Source organism: Triturus cristatus, chromosome 1_2 (genome assembly GCF_964204655.1).
Source record: "Triturus cristatus chromosome 1_2, aTriCri1.1, whole genome shotgun sequence".
In the NCBI taxonomy this organism is placed as follows: Eukaryota; Metazoa; Chordata; class Amphibia; order Caudata; family Salamandridae; genus Triturus; species Triturus cristatus.
Genome location: NC_140580.1, coordinates 295,052,516 through 295,072,250, shown reverse-complemented (window position 1 = coordinate 295,072,250; position 19,735 = coordinate 295,052,516). Strand labels below are relative to the sequence as shown.

Sequence of the window (19,735 nt, the reverse complement as noted above, 5' to 3'; positions counted from 1 at the left end):
GGTAGGCGTCATTGTACGGCTCCGCGTACGTCGCTGGCGTCGTAGCCGCCGAGATTACATCATCGGAGCTATTTAGACGTGCCCACGCACACTGACGTCAGTTCTGTACACAACTTTTCCATGCCAGAAGCGCAGAGCCATGCCAGAAACCGACTACTGGTGCAAGAGAACTAGGGCCCTGAAAGGGATGACCTCAACCCTAGAGAACAGTTCGCAGAAAGGGGAGGATGGGCAGGCGGTAAGGAATCTATCACTAACTAATGTCTCTTACAGATATATCGTTACACAAGTAAGTAACTTGTGCATCTGAAAGAGACACGTTAGTGATAGATTCCTTACCTTAGAATACATACCCAAGCAATACCAACCCCGGTGGTGGGTCTGCGAAGTGAGATTACACCAGTAAGTCACGGAGAACTGAACGGCCAAAGAAGCCGTCTCTCTGGACCGGACAGTCAAGGCAATAGTGCTTAGTGAAGATAAGCAGCGAGGCCCAAGTGGCCGCCTGACAGCTGTCTTGCAGGGGGTCACCGCGTCCCAATGCTGTAGTAGCTGCTGTTGCCCAGGTAGAATGGACGCGCAGCCCAACCGGAGGTTCCTTCTTAGCCAGAGAGTAACAGGCTTCAATGCACAAGACAACCCATCGGGAGATAGTTCGCTTGTGCACAGCCTGGCCTTTCTTGGCGCCCACGTATCCAACAAAGAGCTGGTCATCCACCCGGAACTGTTGTGTGCAGTTGAGATAGAACGAAAGCGCACGTTTTGGGTCCAGACGGTGGAGCCTCTCTTCGTCTCTCGAAGTGTGAGGAGGTGGAAAGAAAGTGGGCAGAGTGACAGTTTGCCCGAGATGAAAGGCAGAGACTGTAACTCTCTATTTTTGCTTCGTTTTTGTATTACACTGTAACTCTCTATTGTTTCACTAGGTTAGCGATTTTGCCGCTTGTTCCCCTGGTGTGACCCCCCCTCCGCTCCCCGCTTCCCGCCGCTGTTACACCACGGCCCCGCCCCCTTTTCTTTCTGTGTCCTCCCCGCTCCCGCCTCCCAGCTGCTCCTCCCTCCCACTTGGCCTTAACTGGAGACCGCGCGGCGCAGGTGAATGTGTCCTGACCTCAGGGCACGGCTCTCCAGCTGTAGGAGAGTCTGTGCCCCAGCACCTCAGGTCCGCCCTTGACCTCGGTGCCCCCTCGTTGCTGCTCCTTCTTCCTTCCGTTTTTGCCCTCCTGTGCCTCTGTTTTGCTTCCTTTTTGTATTACACTGTAACTCTATTTTTTGCTTTGTTTTTGTATTACACTGTAACTCTATTTTTTCACTAGGTTAGCGATTTTGCCGCTTGTTCCCCTGGTGTGACCCCCCCCTCCGCTCCCCGCTTCCCGCCGCTGTTACATCGCGGCCCGCCCCCTTTTCTTTCTGTGTCCTCCCCGCTCCCGCCTCCCAGCTGCTCCTCCCTCCCACTTCACCTTAAATGGAGACCGCGGTTACGCGCAGCAGTCACGCGCAGCGGGTTCGCCGATTGTGCGCCGAAGGCGCGCCAAAGGCAAGCCCGTCTACGCCCGTCCGCGCCTGGACCGCGCCCAGCGCCAGAACCCCTGGTCCTCGTCGATGCCAGCGCACCCGACGAACCTACGACGCCGCAACCCTCCTCGCTCTCAACGCCAGCCGGAACCCCGCCTGCTACCGAGCTACCCCGAAACGCACCCATGGACCCTTCACCTGCCAAGTCTGCAAATTCACCTGCCTCCGAACCTGCACCGCACCCGCCAAAGCCGAGCACCAGCAACAACCACCTCAAGTGCATCCTGCTCAACACCCGCTCCATCCACAGGCACTCCGCCGAACTCTGGAACCTCCTCGACTCAACATCTCCAGACGTCGCCTTCCTCACTGAAACCTGGATGAACGCCTCCTCAGCACCCGACATCGCCATTGCCATCCCGGAGGGCTACAAGATCATCCGGAGGGACCTAGTCAACCAAACTGAAGGAGGCATCGCCATCATCCATAAGAACACCATCCGCACCACGACCAACACCGACGACACCCTCACTGCGCCGAGCACCTACACTTCCAGATACACACCGACCCCAAGACCACCCTCAGAGGCACTCATCTACAGACCCCCGGGACCTCGCACACAATTCAGCGAAGCCATCGTCGACTTCATCAGTCAGCACGCCCTCACCTACACAGACTTCATCCTCCTAGGGGACCTCAACTTCCACCTGGAGAACAACAAGGACTGCAACACCGCCGCCCTACTGGAGAACCTCGCCAACCTCGGACTCAAGCAACTGCTGAACACCCCCACTCACTACGCCAGCCACACGCTCGACCCCATCTTATCCTCCAGCAAGCACATCTCCTTCAGCCACTCAACCAGACTACACTGGACAGACCACAGCTGCGTCCACTTCAGCTTCAGGAGAACCACGACCCACCACCATCCGCAACAGGTTCTCCGCAGAAGCTGGAGCAAGATCACCACCGACCAGCTCACCACCGCCCTCAGCCAGAACCCGCCCACCAACACGACGGACCCCAACGAAGCAGCCCGCAACCTCACACAGTGGCTCATCAACTGCGCCGGTGAACTCGCACCACTGAAGAATCCTCCAAGCAGACCCGGCAGCAGAAAAGCCTCGTGGTTTACCAACGAACTCAAGCACTCCAAGAAAACCTGCCGCACCCTCGAGAAAGCCTGGCGCCACGACCAGACAACAGAACACATGACCGCCCTCAAGAACGCCGCCCGAAAACACCACCAGCTGATCCGCACCACCATGAAGGCAACATTCAAAGAACGTCTGGACAACAACACCCACAACAGCAAGGAACTCTTCAGCAGCGTCAAAGAGCTCTCCAACCCCAGCGCCTGCAACAACGACATCACACCCTCACAAGACCAATGCGACTCACTCGCCTCATTCTTCCACCGCAAGATCGCCGATATACACAACAGCTTCGGCGTGCAGACCACGGACCCAACCACCGAAACAACGCCCTCCACCACCACCATCTGCACCTGGACCCCGATCAACACTGAAGACACCACCCGCCTGATGAACACCATCCACTCCGGCTCCCCTACCGACCCTTGCCCACACCACATCTTCAACAAAGCCGACTCCATCATCGCACCCCAACTCCGGAACATCATCAACAGCTCCTTCGCATCCGCCACCTTCCCGGAGAGCTGGAAACATGCCGAGCTGAGCGCCCTCCTGAAGAAACCCACCGCGGACCCCACGGACCTCAAGAACTTCTGCCCCATCTCGCTCCTCCCCTTTCCAGCCAAAGTCATCGAGAAGACCGTCAGACAACTCTCCGCCTTCCTCGAGACCAACGGATCCCTCGACCCCTCACAGTCCGGCTTCCGAGCAAACCACAGCACCGAGACCGCCCTCATCGCAGCTACCGACGACATCAGGTCCCTGCTCGACAACGGGGAAACTGCCGCCCTCATCCTCCTGGACCTCTCAGCAGCCTTCGATACCGTATGCCACCGCACCCTGATACAGCGCCTCAGCAACACCGGAATCCAAGGAGCGGCCCTGGAGTGGATCATCTCGTTCCTCGACGGAAGAACGCAGAGAGTCCGCCTCCCCCCGTTCCGCTCCTCGGCCACCGAAGTCATCTGCAGCGTTCCGCAAGGATTCTCACTCAGCCCCACCTATGCCGATGACACCCAGCTGATCCTCTCCCTCACCAACGACCCCGCCTCCGCCAAAGCCAACCTCCAAGAAGGAATGAAAGACGTTGCGGAATGGATGAAGATCAGCCGGCTTAAAGTGAACTCAGACAAGACGGAAGTCCTCATCCTCGGACCATCTCCCACCGCCTGGGACGACTCCTGGTGGCCCCCCTTCCTGGGAACCGCACCCAAGCCAACGAATCACGCTCGCAACCTAGGCTTCATCCTAGACTCCTCCCTCACGATGACCAAGCAAGTCAACATCCTGCTTCAACACCCTGCGCATGCTCCGAAAGATCTTCCGCTGGATCCCCACCGATACCAGGAAGACCGTTACCCAGGCCCTCGTCACCAGCCGTCTGGACTACGGGAACACCCTCTACGCTGGAACCACAGCCAAACTACAGAAAAGACTCCAGCACATTCAGAACGCCTCAGCACGACTCATCCTGGGCATCCCCCGCCACAGCCACATCTCTGCCCACCTGAAAGACCTGCACTGGCTCCCCGTCAGCAAGAGGATCACATTCAGACTCCTCACCCACGCTCACAAGGCTCTCCACAACACGGGCCCGAAGTACCTCAACAGACAACTTACATTCTACACACCCACCCGCCAACTCCGCTCCGCCAGCCTCGCCCTTGCCTCCGTCCCACGAATCCGCAAATCCACCGTCGGAGGAAGATCCTTCTCCTACCTGGAGGCCAAGACATGGAACTCCCTCCCCACCCACCTACGGCTGACCCTGGACCATCTCTCCTTCAAGTATGTGGGAACCAGGTTCAAGTACCATTGAGGCATCACACAAGGAATAGGAGGGAAAAGGTGAGTAATGCCTTTGAGAAATCATTGACAACTGGGGACTTGAAAAGAGAGGGCTGATCAGCCAGCCTAAGAAAGGCTGAAAGAGCAGAAAGGTAGCCCTTGATAGTGCCCAGAGCAGAGCCCTGCTGGGCCAAAGAGAGAAGGAACAATAGGACCTCAGAAAGAGGGGCAGCAAGAGGATCTACAGCTTACGCTGTGCACCATGCCACAAATGTTTTTCACCGACAGGCTTATACCATTTTAGTGGAGGGACACCTGGCTACCAGAATCACATTACAAACTTCAGGAGGCAAGTCAAATGGAATCAGCTGTCGCCGATCAATCTCCACGCAAGGAGGTGGAGGCTGGACAGGTTTGGGTGGAGGACCATCCCCTGTTGCTGCGACAGGAGATCCTCCCAAAGAGGTAGTCTGATCAGGGGATCCACGCTCATACTGAGTGACTCGGGATACCAAACTCTTCGAGCCCAGCCCGGTGCTACAAGAATGACTTGGGCCGGTCGCGCCTGATCTTCCTTAGCACTCTGGGCAGAAGTGGTATAGGCAGAAAGGCGTACAATAGACTGCAACTCCACTTGCAACGAAAAGTGTCTCCGAGCGAGCGACGCCTTGGAAACTCCAACGTGCAGAACTGCTGACATTGAGCGTTCTCTTCGGTGGCAAACAGATCTAACCAAGGCTCTCTCCACTGCTGAGACATTGCGCCACCTCCGTTTGAAGACGCCATTCGTGATCCAACATGCACCTGTGGCTGAGTTTGTCCGCCTTGACGTTCATGGTACCTGCCAGGTGTTGAACCATCAAGGAAATGCCTTGACGTTCCAGCCATGTCCAGAGGCGCAGTGCCTCCTGATATAGGGTCCACGACCCCACTCCGCCCTGCTTGTTGCAGTACCACATGGCGGTGGTGCTGTCTGTGAACACCTGCACTACTCTCCCCTTGACAGAGGTGAGGAATGCGTTCAGTCAAGTAGGATCGCCCTGAGGTCCAAAAGGTTGATATGGAGCTTGGACTCCGCCAGAGACCAGAGGCCTCTGATCTCCGCCTCTCCCATGGAGCCGCTCCATCCCAGAAGGGACGCGTCCGTCACTACTGTGTGCTCCGGTTGAGGAAGGGAGAGGGATCTGCCGCAGACCCAACGCTGGTTCGTGAGCCACCACTGCAAGTCCTGTGCAGTGCTCTCCGAGATCTGGACGTAGTCGGATAAGATTCCCCGATGCCGCGTCCACTGGAACATCACGTCCCAGTGCAGAGCCCGCATACACCATCTGGCATGATAGATCAGCAGGATGCAGGAGGCCATAAGGCCCAGTAGCCTCAGGGTGTTCCGGACTGAAACCCAGGACCAGGGCCCATCGGAATCATAGCCCGAATGTCCCGGACTCGCTGTTCGGGAGGGTAAACCCGAAACTGCGCAATGTCCAGAACCGCTCCGATGAAGTGAAGCTTCTGAGAGGGAATCAGGTGCTACTTCGGCACGTTGATGGAAAACCCCAACAAATGCAGGAGGTTGGCCGTAGTCTGGAGGTGGGAGACGACCGCCTGGGGCGAGTCCGCCTTCAACAGCCAGTTGTCGAGATAGGGGAAGACTGAAACCCCTGATCTGCGCAGATGAGCTGCGACCACCGCCATCACTTTCGTGAACACCCGAGGGGCGCTGGTAAGGCCGAAAGGGAGCACGGTCAACTGAAAGTGCTTGTGGCCTACCGTGAACCAGGTTACGCCGGTGGGCCGGCAGGATGGGTATATGAAAATAAGCACCCTGCAAGTCCAACGCTACCAGCCAGTCTTGCGGGTCAAGGGCAGACAAGACCTGAGCAAGCGTGAGCATCTTGTACTTCCCCTTCCGGAGGAAGCGGTTGACGTTCTGGAGGTCCAAGATAGGACACAGGCCCTTGTCCTCCTTCCGAACCACAAAGTAGTGGGAATAACAACTACGGCCTACTTCTGGCGTCGGAACGCGCTTGATGGCCCCCTTGGCCAAGAGGGCCGCAAGAGGAGCAGAAGGGAATGCACTCTCCGAGGCAGAAGCCTGAAAAACCAGACTCTCAGGCGTCGGGTGTTGGATGAGAAAGCTGGGATCGCCCGGCGCCGGGAGATGGTGGCGTGCCACACCCTTGTCTACAGGAAGTCCTGTGTTTGTTCCAGGTGCTCAACAGTATATCAGTAAGCGCCTCATTGAAGGGCAGCAACGGCTACGCAGAGGACTCTGGCTCCAGCACATCGGCCAGGAGATAGGTCCAGATAGGTACAGAAGGGACCGCGAGGTTAAGAGCCTCAGCCGCCTGATGTAACACCACTGAAAAAGTTCCAACCTCCTCCGTAGCCATGGAAGAAGGGGACAGTGTACCAGGGTGTGGAGAAAAATCCAGATCCACTGGACCCTCCAGATCACCTTCCCATTCAGGCTCATTCTCTCATTGAGCTGGAAGAGGGTCCTCAGACCCCTCCCAGTACTCCCCTTCGTCCACCGGTTGTTGAAGAGGCCAGGTAAACCGAGGTACCCAGGGAAATGGGACAATCTCCCCACCAAGAAATGGAATGGGGGGGGTAAGATACCAGTCCCGGTTTGGCGCTGTCTGGCGTCAGCGGCGGCGCCGCAGCCAGATCCAGACACAGTGCCGAGGCCGGCGCCAAAGCCGGAGCTGGCGCCGCCACTGGGTATGGTGCCGGCGTAGCCGAGGCCAAAGGTGGTGGCACAGAGGCAGACCCTCCCAACGGATCCGCGGGGCCCAAAGGCATTCCGGAGGGACCCGATGGGGCAAACAAATGGCGCAAGCGCGGTCCCGGAAAGGGTGGGTAGGCCGCAGGCAACAACGGAGGCTCCAAAGGAGCCGCGGGGGAGTGACCGCCCGCACCCTCCACCGCATCCCGCGACCGTTGAGGGGTAGAGGAAGAGCGACGTCGCTTCTTCGACTTCTTATGGTGCTTAGACTTACCTGTTCCCGATTACGGCGAGCGATGCCGATGGCTCCGTAACCGGTCCCTTGACTTCCCATGGGAGTGGGACCTGGATCGGCGCGGAACCGATTGCCGGACCTCCAACAACTTTCTGGAACACTCCCACAAAGCTTTCGGGCGCCATGGCCCGACAAATCGGGGCACGCCTCGGGGTCATGGGCGTGCCCCAAGCAGCGGAGACGCACGTCATGCGGGTCCGCTACGACATGTTTCGGTGGCAGGTCCTACAGGACTTAAATCCGGGCATCCCTACTGCACCAGGAGTCAAGTACTCGACAAAATAAGTTGTCAGAAACCAAGTTAAAACTTTTAACTAGGGGTACCGCTCTCTCTCGGATCTGCGCGGAAAAAGAAAACTGACGTCAGTGCGCGTGGTAGTAGCTCCGATAACGTCATCTCGGCGGCTATGACGGCAGCGACGTACGCGGAGCCGTACGACGACGCCTACCGACGCACAGGGGTACTGCTGACAAAAACTCTGTCTGACGCCTGGGGATATTCTAAGGTAAGGAATCTATCACTAAATAAGGTCTCTTACAGATATATGGTTACGTAAGTAACTTGTGCTTCAGTGGCATAGAGTTCAGTGGCGTAGAGTGGCAGAGTGTTGTGGAATATACGGTCATAGAATGCAGGGGTTTATAATAGAGTAGTGCATAGTAGAGCTGTGTAGAGTGCATTGGCATAGTGTGTAGTGTTGCAGAGTAGGGTGGCACAGAGTGAAGTAGAGTGCAGTGGGGAAGAGTCCAGTGGTGTATAGTAGAGTCCAGTGGTGTATAGTAGAGTGCATTGGCATAGATTGGAGTGGTGTGGAGTATAGAGACGTGGAGTGGTGCAAAGAAGAGTGGACTGATGCAGTGTGGAATGGTTCAGAGCAGAGTTTATTGGGATAACCTGGAGTATGCATGTTATGGTAGCATACTGCCATTACGGACAACACTTCTCAATTGAAATTACCATTACTTTTGCTGTCACACAGTTTTACTGATAAAAGTATACAGCGCACAAATGATAATGTGTAGAAATGTCATCACCCAATGTATTGATCTGATCGCCAGAACAGTTAATTTACTGACATTTCAATTTTGTTGTGTGCTCGGAAAAAAATAACATCTGTACAGCCTTCCTCAAGCAGACCCCACTAGCCAGAATGATTGTCACATAAATCCTCTCACTTTGAAGCCAGGAAAAAAAATAAACACCAAGCTCCCTGGAAGATACAGCCTGACATTTGACCTCTGTTTATGAATGCACAGCAAATGTGACAAGATTTAAAGGCCTGTTTATAGAAAACAAGTTTGTGGAAGAATACAGTAAACAAGGTTTGGGCAACGGTAGGGTCAAATTCGAGCTGGACAGCCTAAAGCAAATAAAGCCAGCAAATAGAAAGCCAGAAAATGTGAGTTAATAACCACAAAACAAACAGATCTCCGATAAATGGGTAAGCCTTAAATTATTTAAATTCTACCAAAAGTACATTGCCAAATCAAGATTCTAGAAACTCTGGGGGACCTCTATATGATGTGTAGAGAACTCAAATGTCATTCAATTGAGCTTTGTATAAAGGATCAGGAACCAGGAAATCCCTCATGACCAAGCAAAGGTGCTCAGTATCAGTTGTTACTCTAACTCTATTAAAACTAATAATCTTGCACAGCAAATATATTAGTGGAATATTAATCACCGCTTAATATATGTAGCCTGTGCATTAACATCTGACTTGTGTAAAGAAGACCCTCATGTTATCACTGGAGCCTTGAGCTAACGTGTCTCTTTCTGATCTCTATACCACTCTACTCTACTAGTGCACTCTCCCCCACTCCACTATGCACCACTGTATTCTTCCCACTGCACTCTACACCACAACACTGCATTTTATGCCACTACTCTATACCTCTACACTCTACCTGCGCCATTCTACGGCACTTCACTCTACTCTAGGTCACTGCACTTTACGCTACCCTATGCCACTCCAATGCAATCAACGTTGCGTAACTACTCAACGCCACTATTTCACGTCACTACACGATGCCACTGCACTCTACCCTGCACCACTCTGGTCTACTCAATCTACTTTACGTCACTGCACTTTATGCCACTCGACACCACTGCAATCTATATTACGCTACTCTAAACTACTGCACTCTACACCAATTCACCCTACACACCATATTACTCCAAACCAAAGCACCCTATTCCACTGTACCTATGCAAACTACTTTGCACCATTGCAGTTTACTACACTATACGCTACATTTTATTCTTTGCCACTGCACTGTACACCACTGCACGCTATGTCACTCTACAGGATTGCGCTCTACATCACTGCACTCTACGCCACACTATTCTAATCTGCACAACTGTACTCTAAGTCATTGTACTCTGACACTCTACATGGCTGCACTCTATGCCACCTCACTGTGCACAATTCAACTCTACATCAAATTACTACACTATGTCACTGCAATCTACTCTGCACGCTCTACTCTGTCATTGCACTATACGCCAATGCGCACTACACCACTATATATTATACCACTGTAGGCCACTCTTCTCCACTTTACTCCACTCTATAACATTCCACTCTGACGCTTTACTCCATTAAACTGACCCACTGCCTCTCTACTCCATTCTATACCACTTCACAGTACCCTACTCCATTCTATGCCATTCTATGACACTACTCTTCTCTATGATGTTCTACGCAACTCCCTCCATGCCACTTTACTCGATTCTATCCTATGACACTACTCCACTCTATGACCGTCTACTCCGCTGTGCGCCACTCTACTCCACTCTACGCAATTTCCTCTACACCTCTCCACTCTCTTCTACACCACTCCACAACACTCTATGCCACTCCACTCTACGACACTACTCTACACCTTTCCACTCTGACTCTACCCCATCCACAACACTGCACAATACTGCAACTCCATAACATTCAACTTTACAACACTCCACTCTCCTTTACCCTACTAACTTTTAGCCATGCTGAACAGCAGCAACTCTGGTATACAACACTGCTAAAAACTTATTGGCAAAGCCAAAAGCTCTTGCATGCGCGAGACCTATTGGCTTTGCCAATGCTTGTTATCTGTATGTGTTTGACTCTTAGAAGATGGATTGGAGGTGTCCTCTAGCAATAGGGGAGAATCTTAGGACTATGAATTATCTTTGTGGTCTAGCAACATTATGACCTGTGTATGGGTAAGTGTAAATGTGTTTCTGACATGAATATCACGGTCTCCAAGGCAGCTGGGTTTTTACTCTGTTTTGATGAAATTTTAATGATTTTTTTTATATAGTTCTAGTGGTTGTTAGATGAATTTCATATATGGATCTGTCTGCTTATTGATACCATGCTTTAGTGAATTTGATAAATAATAAAATAGTCTGCTAAACTATTTTTGGGCACTATTTTTCTTTTCATTAATGGATACTCCGCTTACAGTTTCTGCTCAGTGTGGTGGGCCACAACAGGCGGCTTAATGGGAGCTTGGCTTCCGCTGTCCCAGCCGCTCTCTGGTCCGTTCCCGTGTCTGGAGGAAGAACTTGGTAGCTGGGCAGCCACTTCTTCTTTTACTCCTACTTTGGCCGACTTGAGATGCCATTTTTGGTAGGCTGAGCTCTGGTGGCCATGGGAGTCTGATGAGCTGTCTCCTCATATAGAGGGCCGCGGCATGGACGTGTGCAGTGGGCGCACAAAAGGCCAACCTGTTCACACCCATCCGTGGCCAGCAACCCTGCCCGAGTGACAGAGCAAGGCCACCGGTAGTACTACTTTGCTCTCAAGTTACATAGGTTGAGACCTTATGAAGGTTGCAATGCTTTAATCCCTTTGGGTGTGGTGTGGGCCCCCTCAGAGGCCATGGGTTTGGTAGTGCTCCTGTCAGACCACATGCTGAGATGTAAGAAAAAGGGAGCTATCTTCAGAAAACCCACTGAGGGTGGTGGGCCGCTCTTATTAATATTCGTTCTCTCCCCAAACATGGACTGTATATTAACAACTTGCTGGAGGAGACTCAGATGTTTTGTTTATGACAGAAACGTGGCTGGGAGAATCCTAAGCGCCAGATATCCAAATGACATTTTAGTAATTATTCCAGTGTGCATTTGGATATGAAGGATAAAGGAGGAGGCAGATTTGTTATTGCCTATAAAGATCATTTTGAATGAGCCACTTTATCCTGTGCGGAACTGAAAGAAGCAGGGGTCTTGAGTTTCTGCATCTCCTTATACCCTCAGAAATCCTTTGCAGGGGTCTAGTTATACAGTCTTCCAGGTTATGTGGGTACATTTGTTTAATAATTAGATAAATCTCTATCATGCAATATGCCAATTTGACCCTTTTGGAGATTTCAATTTACATGTTGCTAACCTGAGTGACCCTTCAGCCATATCTTTTGTCAATTTATTGGGATCCTTAGACCTTTCTCTTAGCAACTCCATCCCTACTCGCACTGCTGGGCATACAATTGGTTTGAATTTTTCTAAAATCCCACTAGAATGGCTCAGGTGGTATGCTGAAATAAACTACTGTTATGTGAAGTGACTCAGACTGTCAATCACTGGGTGCAAACAGCAGTAGATAATCTCACCTTCATGGAAGCCGTTATCTGCAAGAAAAGGATTTGCTTAGTCCCGCGGTTTACGTTTCAATTATCCAAGGAGAAAAGGCAATGCACGGAAATGAAAAAAAAAATTCATCTGGCTGATTAGGCCAATTACAAGCTGGCTTTGAAGAAATAACATGCAGCAATTAAAGCTGCCCAAAGTTCCTTATTTGGGGACCAAGACTATGTTGCTGCCAACGTTGCGTAAGAGATTTTCAAGTTGTAAATAGTGTCCTTTAAACTCTGGAGAAGAATGGGCTTCTGCATCCTTCCCATTTGGGTTTTCGTCTTTGGAACAATACCGAAACTGCGCGGTCAGAAATTGTGGATTCCATTAAATTGACATTGGGGAAAGGTCACGGTGCCGTTCTGATTTTATTAGATTTATCAAGGGCCTTCTTTTGCTACTAAATCTTTAAGTTTAGGAGTGCTGCAGGGCTCATCCTTTGCTTTGATGGAGCTTACAGCATGAATTTAATCAGTTATATGGACACTTACGGCCTCATTATGATGTCAGGTGGAAAGCCTCCGACCAGCGGTCAGAGGATTTCTGCCTGACATGGTCGGGTTACAATCAGACTGCTGTATTAGGATAACGGTGGTCGGCTTAAACCTGTCGGGGGCTTCCGACGTTGGTCCAAAAGGCTGAAGGAGCCCATCCGTGCAGTGGAAAAACAGCATAATCCCTTAATGATGGCAGTTCCACAGTCAGGATTATGATATCGGTTTCCGACAGCCATTCAATGCCGGCCTTTCCAACATGGAAAGGCTGACGGAAAGCAACATTGGCCTGGCCCTCCTCAATGGGGCCTGGGGGGGCACCTATGGTGCCCCCCCTAAACAACCCTGCACCATGTAGCAGGCACCACATGGTTCACAACATCAATTTTTCAATGGAAGCTTGTGCTGCAGGCCTATTCCGCCCACCGCACAAGCTTCCATTGGAAAATGAGTGTTTGCAACCGCCCTATGGGAAGTTGCATCGTAATCATGCGGTCGGAAGCGCGACCTAACAGTGGGTGGCTCTAAACCCCAAAGGTGTCGTGCAGACAAAAGTCCGCCCAACATCATAATCAGGTCCTTAGAGTCTCCTTATGTGTGAGAATAGTCAACTGGTCGCCTTGGAGTCTTATAAAGCGTGCATTGGAGCAGTTTTTAATTTGATGCAGGCTAATAATTTACAGTGTAATTCAAACCAAAATGTTATTGTTTGGTTCTGACTCTTGATTGGTGGAATAAATGTTAGCCAACAGGACTGTCCCCCCCCCCCCCCCAACCTCTATGGGGGCATGGAATTGGACAGGAAAAATCTCTCAAGTTTTAAACTTCAGCAGTGGCATGGACCGGCTTCTCTACTCTGAAGTTACTTAATACATTTGAGTTGCTGCCATTTGAGGCCTAGCGTACGGTGATCCATGCTTTAATCACTGGATTACGCAAATGTTCTTTACCTGGGCCTCCCGGATTTTTTGGTTAAGTGCCTACAAGTGGTCCAAAATGTGGCAGCACGGATTTTATTGAAACTTCCTAGCCGTAATTCTATGTCTACTCACCCATCCGAATTTCAATGTCTCCCTATTAAAAAGAGGTTTCCGTTTAAATCCTTGATGTTACTGCATTAGACTTTCTACAAATCAGACCCATGGTATCACTCAGAGAGTACCAGACCTTATAGACAGTGAAGAACTCGGCGTTCCTACTAAGCTCTCCTGACTGCGGGTCCTCGACATAGCAGCTCTAGGAGAGGCGGCTCCTCCTTTGTGGTTTTATCTTCCCAGACCTGTAGGTCTTCGGGATATTCAACATTACTTCCTATTCCATAAAGCCGTAAAAACTTTGTTATGCTCATGGAAAGGCCTATTTGGCAAGACTGTTGGTTTCGCAGCATCGGAAGACTCTTTTCAGTAGCCTTGTGCTTCAGAAATCTGGTACCTCTTAAGTGGCAGAAGACAGTTCAACCAGGTCCTCTGATCACATCATGGCATAGTGAGTCTACCAAAGACAATGACTATTTCTCTTTGAAATAGTGGCAAGGTTGGCAGCTTTCTTTGATGCAATGTGGAGGAAAGCACAGATAACATACAAATGCTGCCTGCATGATACGAGGACAAAGTTCTGCACCAACCATGGTGATTCTCATACAGCATGGAAAATTGATTAAATGATGGGCCATGTCGCAATCTAGCCTTGGAAAATAGTCTTCATACTTCTGATCCGAATGCAAAATAGTTTCAATGCATAAACACGAGCCAGTCCCGAAACTAAAACTTGAAAACTTTGAAGAAAAATAATTTTCAAAATTCCACCCCCAACCCTTGATGCACAGAATGCGATCTACAATAGTTGCTGCAATCATATCCAATCTGTTTCAATATGTGATAGCTATTGTCAAATATTGTCCATCACATAATCCTATCTTGGATCACAAACAGCTCGCTTTCCTGTTAAGCTAGGTCTGTATTCCTGACTTTCATATTACTAGGTTGCCAGACGTTTTTCAGGAGTTACAATGTTTTTGATAGTCACCAAGGGATAAGCCAATAATAGGTGAAGACTTTTCCAAACTAGTGTTATCAGCATGCACATACAACTTTATTTATACCTGGTCATGTTTCCCACCAAAACATGTTTGTGCAATTGTCTAGACAAACAAAAAGAACTTGAAATAAGACACTTAAAAAGGGCTTATTGGTGCATTTCTCTTATCCCTATAAATTACTTAAGATCAAAACGTGGGATTGTTAGCCACAAGATTATAAACAAAATTTTGAAGTTTAAATGTCATAGTTAAGAGTAAGAAAATAAATTTGTGGTATAAACAGCGGATCTCCAAATATTTTTTTGTTTTCTATAATGCAATCTCATGCAAGAAAAATGATCTTATAAAACCCAACTATAATTTGATAATCATGGGAAATGTTTCCCTAAATATAGAAAACTGACGAGGATTTAATCTATTATCCAAGAAGGGGCTTATGCAATCATTTATAGTATTAAAATAAAGGTCCTGCACTTCACATTCTTCAAGAAACCAATACGTACCCCACTTGTTTCCAACTAACACTGGACAAGCTGCGTGTCGTGTACTGTAATCACCTTCACCACTTGCAAAGAGATTATACCAGAAAACAGCTGTGCCCTGTTAAAAAAAAAAAAAGAACTGTTTACTCTAAAACAACAAGTGGAATTACAATTAAAAAAGTGGAAAAATGAGGACTGTGAGAAAAAAACTGCTCTGAAGCAGAACAGAATTCAGACAATCTTCAACCATTTCATCAAACCAAAACAGAAGCCAATAATCAATAAATACATGTGAGCTAATGATACATGTGAGGACATTTTCCATCATCAGAAATGTGGGTCTCTTGAGACACATTTGTGACCTTAAAAACTCATATTGGACTAGTATAATTTACATGTATATTGCACACTAGGCTATCATGTGTTGGTATAGTTAAATCTCAGTTTCCACTAAAAGGACTTTTTTGGGTGGCTCAAACTTGCCATTGATTGAGCAATCTGAACGAAATTTGATATTCAATTCGCCCATTAGGCTAAAGTTTGTCATTGTCAGATGTAGTGCAGATACATGTGGTCAGTAGGGCAGAAAGGGAAACAACATTGAGTCTTAAATTCAATCAATAGCAAAGTTTCCGCAACACTACAGCAACAACTGTTCAAACGAATAACACCAAACTAGGCATAAAAGTAGAAATTTACTCAAAAGAAAACCTTTTTATGGTTTGGTGTAAATCGATTCAGCAGTTCGTAAGATAAATGCTTTACAAAGATGTTGCGAACAATTCAAAGGGTTAACCAGAGAGCAATTTTTGTTTGTCTAGTCCGTTAATATGCAGACCCTCCACAATCCAGGAAAGACTCAAGGATCCAAAATTTGAAAAATAAACAAATCCTATTGGAGAGGGAACATGTTTGTGAGTGATAAGCAGATCCTTATTTAATTTGAGGATCTGTGTAATTAGATTTGATGACCGGAAATTAAACAATTTTAGCATGGCCAGTGCAGGATGCCAGACACGTTAGCCCAAAGTCCTTTCAAAAGTAGTAGCACAAGTCTAATGGGGCAAGAAAAGAATGGCTGGACTTTAAAAAAAAAAAATCACAATTAATGCATGGACAAAAACATAGTGGGTAGTATGGATCCATTAATTTACACTCCAATATTCCAGTACTCCTGGGAGAACTGCTTTCAGCCAGGCCTAGCATGGGTTGGATGTATGAGGCGTTGGGTTTTGGGACAAGGCCAGGGCCTGAGGCTCAACCACCTGTGCACATTGCTGAGTGTTATGCTTAGTGTTGATTGGCTGCTTGAAGTGCTGGAATTAGTGCGATTTAAAAACACAATTGATTATATCATCAAAAAAAATCGAAAATTCTTTGTTAGGGAAAGTTACAGCTGGTTGTTGCTGCTGAAACATTAATATATGTTTAAAAAGCATTCACTGATAAAATGATGTTATGATTATGAATCAAAACAAAGAAAAAAACTTGAAATTGGCGACGTACGTTAAGCTATGCTAACCGAACATCATGCCCCAGAACATTTTGGTATGTCAAAATTATGTAATTCGTTTGTAATTAAAAAAATATACATTATAAACCTTTTCTTTTATTGATTTTAACCAGAACAATCATAGGTATAATGCAATTATCCACAACATGATTACAGTACAAACTATACGGGTCAATACAATGTCCAGCATGTCAGGAGGGCTTGAGAATTATTGCAATTGTCAGCAGAAAGAATTGCAGATGTTAACATTGAGTTAAGAGCGATTGGGTGATGGTCCCACCACTTCCCCCAGATCTTGGTATACTTGTTTTTGGCAGCCCCAAGCTCAATAAATCAAATCCTTTGTTGTCACACAAAAATCGAAGCCACTGAACCATTATATCAACTGGGTGGGCAATCAGCAGCATATTACATTATTTCTCTTGACCAGTGCAGATTTAAGTTTTTTTTTTTATTATTTATCTATAACAGCACGTGCCAACCCATTCTTCAACAATCTCCAATAACACCAGCTTAGGGTATATAGGGACCTCCCTTCCTTCCACTTCGCTGTGGTTACGTGTGATCACCTTCCAGTAATGGGAAATAGTTGGACAATCCCATATAATATGAAAGTAGGTGGTACTGGGGTCTGTACATTGAACAACGTAAGGGGATGTTTGCCTATCTTTTATGTACGCTAAGGGTTAACATAGAATCTATGGAAGTATTTGAACTGTATCAAGCGAAGAAGACATGAAATTGCCAAAATTCTTTTTGCCACAGCCCATTTGTCGTCTTCTATCTGACCTACATCCACCTCCATTTTGAAGGCAGTAGTGAGTCTGGGGAGTTAACCGATAAAGAATGGCATAACCATAAAATACCCCTGTCCCCCAGTTCCTCACCCACACTAGCTTAGCTTCAAATGGGTTGTATTCTGAGACCCCTTTCAATTTACTATGGGAGTGTTCCTAGGAATGTTGCACTTGTAAGTACCGATAAAATTGAGTTTGATGCAATTGGAATTCATCAGCCAGCTCGGCATAAGGCGTTATGTGACCATGAGACCAAATGTCCCTTAAATGAGATATATCAAGCAGATCCCATACACAGAACCCAACCAAGCCAGTGGTATGGAACAGCCTTGTATCACTCCATAGTGGAGATGTTTATGTTAAAATGCAGTTCCACTAAATATTTTTTATTGCTTGATGCCAACAAAGGAGCAAAGTTTAGTGACCGAAGGCAAGTCAACTGATCATATTGCTCTAGAATGTCAAGTTGCAATCTGATAGTCAAATTGTTTTGTCCCCATATAGCCAGTTGTTAATGGAGATGAGGGCGTAGCCCAACAAAAATATGATATCAGCCCAGCCCATGCCTTCGTCATACATACCCAGATTAAAATTCAGTTTATTTTCCAATCTGATTGCAGGTCATGAGTTGTACGTATCTGCTTAGGTGAAATGGGGGGAAATTATGGTTGTGCAATCCAACTCATCATAACGTCGCACACTCAAGCTACTCATTTTCAATTAATATGCTTACACCCTTCTGGGTAAAGACTTAAATGAATCTGGAAAACCACTAGATAACGTAATACCCTTTCAGAAAATCGAAATTACTTTAAAAGAATAGAACCCTTTTTTTTCCAGGAATCTCGAAGATTTACCAAAACCTGTAGAAAAGGAGTTCAAAAACAGATAAAGAAAATAAAAATACCAATAGGTTACCTTTTTAGGAGTAACTGCTGCTCCTACTTCTGGGAACACAGTAGCCCCACCTGCAGCTACATCACTCATCTGCAAATTGGGAATATGACATTTCAGCGACTGATATGACATTGTGAAAACATTATACAACTGCAAAATAGGCACTTAAGAGCACATAAAAAGCAAGTACATTGAGTATGCGTCACCAGTTATTCAGTTCCACATATTGTAAAACAGGCATTTTAATACCAAACTTAATGGAACTAACTAATCTCCTGATGGCTTCCAATGTTAGTGGCATCAGTGTCCTGGTCCTTTTGGACCTGTATGTGGCACCCAATAATTTCGATCATGACACTGCAGGAATCTATGACTTGCCTTGATTGATTTAGAGCTTTTCTATCAGAATAAGAGCAGTAAGTCTAGGACCTCCATTTACATCCACACCAGAGCCTCTTAAACATTTATTTCGAACAGTTTACCCATCTGATCTGGCCCTTGGACTACATTTTTGCATGCAGGCAATAGCACCCAAATCAATCCATATTACCAGTGATTTAGTTGTGGCTTACAACAATTCTGCAGTGCAATGTGGTGTGGAACTTGATGGGCAGCAAATGACTAGCATTACACACATACAAAACAGAAGTGATGGTCGATGACCGGGATATCCTTTGGGATCCAGTTTTCAGGCAACCGAATATTCTGGACAATTTATTTGAGAATAATTACTCAAGCACTATAATTGGTAGGAGTAGGTGAGTCAAACTAGATGCACACCTCTTCTTAGATCTTTCAATCTCCTCAGATTGCTTTCATTAGGAAAAAGTAATGCGGAATATCTTGCTAGGTCTCAATTACACAAGTAGATTCAATAGTGAATGCCCTAGTCTGTTCAAGGCTTAACATCTGGCAATTCACTTTATTTTGGGCCTCCAAAGTCATCTTTGGATTTGACCGCAGTTTGTCCAGAATGCAGCAGCCAGGCTACTTACTATCTACGATGCAGAAATAGCCCTCATAACTCCAATTATGCAACCACTCCATTAGCTCCAAGACGATTTAAGACTGTTTTAAGGCACTGGAGGTTTTACTTTGCAGCATTTATGGAAAAGTTGCCAACCAGTTTATTTTTAAAAAGACTCCCAAAGTAGGTCTCTGCTGGGGGGCGTGGCCAACTGCCGGGCATGGCAGACGCACAGTGAGCCAGCTCCGTGCCCGGACCTGTGTAATCCTCCATAATCCTGGCAAATTCTGATCACACCAGCCATCAAATCCCCTGCTGAGTACACTATTGCATGGCTGAGGGGCATTCACCGCTAAATTTGGTGCCGGGACCCGACGGCTCTGCTTATCGACGCTGAGGTCCGGGGGCTGCAGGAGCAGCGGCCTGCCCTGGAGGACCCGACTAGTGCG

At 47.9% G+C, this 19,735-nt stretch overlaps 1 protein-coding gene across 3 annotated transcripts in view; it reads right to left on the bottom strand.

Annotated features, from left to right (window-relative positions):
* Positions 1–19,735, bottom strand: part of P4HA1 (prolyl 4-hydroxylase subunit alpha 1) — a 346,224-nt gene that overhangs the window by 14,075 nt on the left and 312,414 nt on the right. For all 3 annotated transcript variants that reach the window (XM_085603803.1, XM_085603809.1, XM_085603804.1), the window contains exons 13-14: positions 18,341–18,409; positions 15,134–15,230 (exon numbers count right to left, since the gene is read on the bottom strand). In XM_085603803.1, coding sequence (XP_085459929.1) covers positions 15,134–15,230; positions 18,341–18,409 — 166 coding nt within the window. The remainder of the gene's footprint in view (positions 1–15,133; positions 15,231–18,340; positions 18,410–19,735) is intronic.